The sequence below is a fragment of the Alligator sinensis genome, unplaced genomic scaffold (genome assembly GCF_000455745.1).
Source record: "Alligator sinensis unplaced genomic scaffold, ASM45574v1 scaffold1170_2, whole genome shotgun sequence".
NCBI classification, from domain to species: Eukaryota; Metazoa; Chordata; order Crocodylia; family Alligatoridae; genus Alligator; species Alligator sinensis.
In genome coordinates, this window is record NW_005843180.1 from 144,391 (window position 1) to 149,312 (window position 4,922).

The 4,922-nt window shown below is 65.8% G+C and overlaps 1 protein-coding gene across 5 annotated transcripts in view; it reads right to left on the reverse strand.

The window, feature by feature from the left end:
* CPLX2 (complexin 2) overlaps positions 1–4,922 on the reverse strand; it is a 19,236-nt gene that overhangs the window by 1,239 nt on the left and 13,075 nt on the right. For all 5 annotated transcript variants that reach the window (XM_006037814.3, XM_025194284.1, XM_025194285.1 and 2 more), the window contains one exon: positions 1,233–1,328. In XM_006037814.3, the coding sequence (XP_006037876.1) occupies positions 1,233–1,263 (31 nt within the window). In that variant the 5' untranslated portion in view covers positions 1,264–1,328. The remainder of the gene's footprint in view (positions 1–1,232; positions 1,329–4,922) is intronic.

Consider the following 4,922-nt stretch of genomic DNA (forward strand, 5'->3'; position numbering starts at 1 on the left):
TTCTCCACCCCTTCCCCTGACCCTGCATCTGGGGCCGCCCCTCCAGCCACCCCGAAACCACTGCCAAGTGGCATGAAACCCGGCAGACCCGGGGTGCCTTGAGGATGCAGCAGAGCCAACTTGCAGAGGAGGGCGAGAGCAGATGGGAAACCGGAGCCCTGGGGTTCCCCTGGCAGAGCCCAGCAGGCAGCGCCAGCACACCCGGGCTGGAGCGGAGGTGGCCAGCTGGTCCCAGCCAGCGCCAAGCCATGCTGGCTGCAGCCCGCTGCGACAGAGCAGAGCGCGGCGGGGAAGGTGGGGCCGGGGCCGGTGCAGGTGGAAGTTTGCAGGTCGCTTGCTCAGGGCGGCTTCCCCTCCCAGGGGGAAAGGGAGCGAGGGCTCAAGGAGGGGAGTCAGGGTGCTCGAGGCGGGTGCTGGTGTGCGTGCAAGGCCCCGTCTCCTGGGGGAGAAGGGAGCCGGGAGCACGGGGCACCTGCAGGCTGAGAGCCTGCTGGGGGCTGGAGAAGACCTCAGGTCCTGTCTCCGGGGAGGCAGAGGGCATGGTTGGCAGAGCCGGCTGGGCTCACAGCAGCTGCGGCCGCTGGACCGTGCTGGGTTCTCCCCGGGTTCCTCCCCCGGGCCTGGTTCTGGGGCAGGGCAGAGGCCCCGGTACCAGCTGCAGGCCCTAGGCTGCAGAGGGGAAAGGGGGGCACAGCAGCGGGGGGCCTGGCGCCAGCAAGGAGCTCCCCCCGGGCCTGCAGGCCCTGATGCTGCGGTGTGGGAGCCTGGGCTGGGCACCTCGGGGAGCGGCTGCAGCGAGGAGGCAGGTGGCAGCGGCTCCCAGAGCAGTTTGTCAGCGTTTAGGAGCTACAAACTCAGTGCTGGGTCCCGGGGGACTCCAGGGTCTTTCATCTCTCCCAGCTCTGGCTCCCTCCCTGCTGCTGTGACTCATCACATGGAGCTGGAGCCAGCCAAGCCCTTCATGCAGCCCAGGAACCCGGGCACCGTGCGGGGCTGCTTGTTGGGGGCCGGGGGAGCCCCGGGGCTTGGGCAGCTCCTGCCTGGGGGCTGCAGGAACACCTCTGCCCCAGGCGGCAGCAGGGACATCCTGGCCAGGGTCTCCCCCATGGCCGAGCAGGACCCAGCAGCGTGCGCCTTCCCCAGGGGGTCTCTGGCACGGATGCAGTGTCAGGGCAGACGGGAAGCGGTGTGGGTGGGTGAGCGCGACCCACGGTGCACGCAGGGGGACTTACCGCCAAGAGCCTGCTTCATCACGAAGTCCATGCTGCTGGCCTGGTTAGCGAGCTCTAGGCACCAGCAGAAAGCTCATCCAGCGGATCAGAGGCCACCTGGGAGGGCAGGAGAGGCTCGTGAGAGGGTGTGGAGCGGGGCAGGGGCCCGGTGCTCCCCGAGGAGCTAGGCCCCGTGGCCTGCAGAGCAATGCTCCTTGCAGAGGTGGCCCAGCGGGGAGAGGACAAGGCCGAGGGGTGGTTCCAGCCCCAGCCTTGGCAGGAGCAAAGGCAGGGGTGGGGGGGTCCCAGAGCTACTCCACGGCTCAGCCTCACTGCGCTCGCCCCAGACGGAGGCAGCCGGCGGAGCGGGACGGCCTGCTTCGGAGCCAGGAACCCGCGCCTGGTGCCTGGCTCCTGCGCCTGCCTCCGGCTGCCTTCACTCGGTTGCTGATATGCCCGCTCCGCTGTCTCTTGTCACCTCCGTTGTGTGCACGCACACATCCACACTGCACAGATATATACACACAGCACAGAACTGTACAGACTCTGGTGTTCACTCTCGCCATCTTCCTCCGTCTCTCACACACACACACACATATACACACACTGGACAGAAACATGCACACATGCATATGCACACTGCACTGATACACATGCATTGCACAGATACACACACATGCATATGTACACGTCCCAGATACACACATACACACATGCATATGTGTACTGCACAGATGCACACGCACACAGCACAGAATTGCAGACTGGTGTTCACTCCCACCTTCTTCCTACACACACACACACACACACACACACACACACACACACACACACACACACACACACACACACACACACACACACACACACACACACACACACACACACACACACACACACACACACACACACACACACACACACACACACACACACACACACGCCCTGCACAGGTTCCACTTCTTGCTTTTCCTTTCTCCCTCTCACACGCATGAGGTGAACTGGCCCCGGCCCCAAGCCCACGCGCTCCAGACAGATGCCGCCCGGGCTCCCAGCTGCCGGTCAGACCCGTGGGGAGGACAGCACCACCTGGCAAGTTGCCCCAACCCTGCCCGGAGCTGCCACTGACTGTCGCAGCTGCAAGCCCCAGCCAGAGCCTGCCACCCATGCAGACAGGCCCCCTCCCCTCCCGCGGGGCCCTGGACGGCGCGGCGCTCTTCTCTGCTGGCAGATGCCCTTGCCTTCCTGCCAGCAAAGAGCAGAGCTGGGCCCATGCCACGGTGTGTGCCCCCGCCCACAGGCCACATGCTCCGCTTGGCAGAACGGGGTCAGAGCTGCTCTCTAGAAGCCTGGGAAGAAGCTCAGCACGGCCCGGAGGCTTCCTGCTCCAAACGCCCAGGTTCCTGTGACCCCGCCACAAAAGTGCCAGCTCTGCCCGTGCAGGTAGCGGGTAGATCTGCCAAGAGGGAGAACCAGACATCAGGGGGATTTGGCACCTGCTGGAGCCAGCGGGACCCAGGGCGCTTGCACCTTTGAGGTGACCAGGGTCAGTGGCGGGGCAGGGGCTTGTACCAGGCTTCCTCCAGATGGGCTCATCCATGCAGCCCCTGCTCTTCCAGCCTGGACCAGTTTGTGCTGGTGCAGAGCCAGTCTCCTGCCATCCAAGATCCAGTCAGTGGATCACAGAGCCGCGCAGTCCAGACAGATGCCCACAGCCTCTGCTGAAACCTCCAGCCAAGGAGACACCCTGTGCCCCTGGGCCCCTCGCCTGCAGCTCCCATGCCTGGGGAGTCTCTCCATGACTAAAGCAGGTCAGCTGCAGAATAAGCCCAAGGCCAAGGGTGCTGCTGCCCGTGGCAGGGCACAGCTGCCCCCCGGCAGCCTCTGGAGCAATCGGCCGCATGTCCCTGTAGCCACCGGGCCCTGCTCTCACTGCCATTGAATAGCTGTATGGTGGTATGGCCTAGGAGCCCCTGCCCAGGGCCAGCACCCCCGGGGCTGGACACTGCATGCATACAACATGCTTCAGCCCTGCAAGATGGGATCCAGTAGATCTGTCCCCACTCCGTGCTCCCTAGGGCCATGTCCTGCTCGGGGCTGGGCCACGTGGATGCCCGCTGGCAGCCCCTTCCCATCCCGTGCGGGTCTGGCACTCTCTGCCCCCACCTCCTGGGACAGCAGCCGGCCAGCATCTCGCTGGAGGGCACCAGCTCCGGGACGCGAGGTTAAGCAGCCGGAAAATAGCAGGCAGCTGATGCTTCGCAGGACAGTGTAATGTGCCCAGAACGGTGTGGAGCCGCGCGGCAATTATCCGGATGATTCATACGCGGCAGAGAGCAGGCAGCGCGGTGGCTTCCTCCTGCCGGCGCGGTGCTCCTCGCTCTGTCCTCGCCGCGGGGCTTCTGCGGAGAATCCCTGGGCAGGGGCCAGCAGCAGGGGCTGGAGCCAGGGCGGGGGGTGCTCTGCAGGTCCCATCCCCTTCCCCTTCCCCACAGCTCCTGCAGGCAGGGCTGGCAGGCTGCCTCACACCTCCATTCATGAAGACTTGCTGCTTTCCAGGCTTGGACCTGTTGGCCTGACACTGGCAGGGCCTCAGCTCAGGGTGCCCGGGGGCTTTGGGAGAGGCTGGTTCATGCAGGGGAGCAGTCGGACACGCTCAGCTGGGCTGGGGCGCCCTGGGCTGCTCCGGGCCTGAGCAGGGTGCTGGGGGAGATGCAACCCTGCTGCGCTGCTGTGACATATCCATGCTGTGTGCCCACCTTGGAGGTGGTTTTTTGGTGCCCCAAATGGCTTCTCCATGTCTCGGGATGAGACGAGGGGAAGACCTTGGCTCTGTCCACGTGAAACGCTGCTTGCTGCTGTTCCACTGACGCTTGGGCATCTCTGGGCTCTGGAACGGGGTCACGGAAAGGGGCCGGGGGGGCTAGCGATCGTCCTGGCGCCAGGGAGGTGCCTTTGGAGAGTTGCAGGGGGTAGGCACAGAGGCAAATCCCCAAAGACTCCAGCTGAGCCAGGCTTGTTGCAAGCCCGTGCAGCTTCTGCATGCCAAGAGGCCCGAGGGCACCTGGTCCCGCTCAGGGCGGAGCAGATCCAGCCCTGTAGTCGCTCCCTGCAGCTGCCCAGGGATGCGGCAGCGCGGAGCCGGGGGCAGGCTGCCGGTCCCGCCTGGGTGCCTGGGGGCTGGGAGAAGCCTGGCGCAGCCACTGCGGTGCTGGGTGCCGTGGGCAGGTGACTGTCCTGCGCCCGGCTCAGCCGACGCAACTTTGCACCTGCTCGGAGGCCTGGAGCACCTGTCTCCTCTGCTGCTTGCAGGAAGGGGGAGACATGAGAGGCACCCGCTGGGCGCTCCCACAGCTGGTCCCTGCTGCCTGGGGGGAGACAGCTCAGCATTTCCTCTCCCTCTGGCTCCTGAGCGCCCAAAGCCACATGCCAGCTCTGCGAGGCAGGCACCTGGGCAGGCAGGACCCCGGGCCAGGCCGGGCAAAGGGCATCGGGACCCACACGGGGATCACGCTGGGCCGTGCACGCTGCAGGATGGGGCGGCCTGAACCGACTGGCCCCGCTGCCTGCCCCTGGGGGAAACGGAGCTCGGGCGCACCCGGGGAGCGACCGCGGGCTGGAGGCTGGGAGCAGCCAGGAGGGCGGCTTGCACACCCTGGGCTGTGGGGCCTGGCTGTGTGCGCGAACACACACACACACACACACACACAC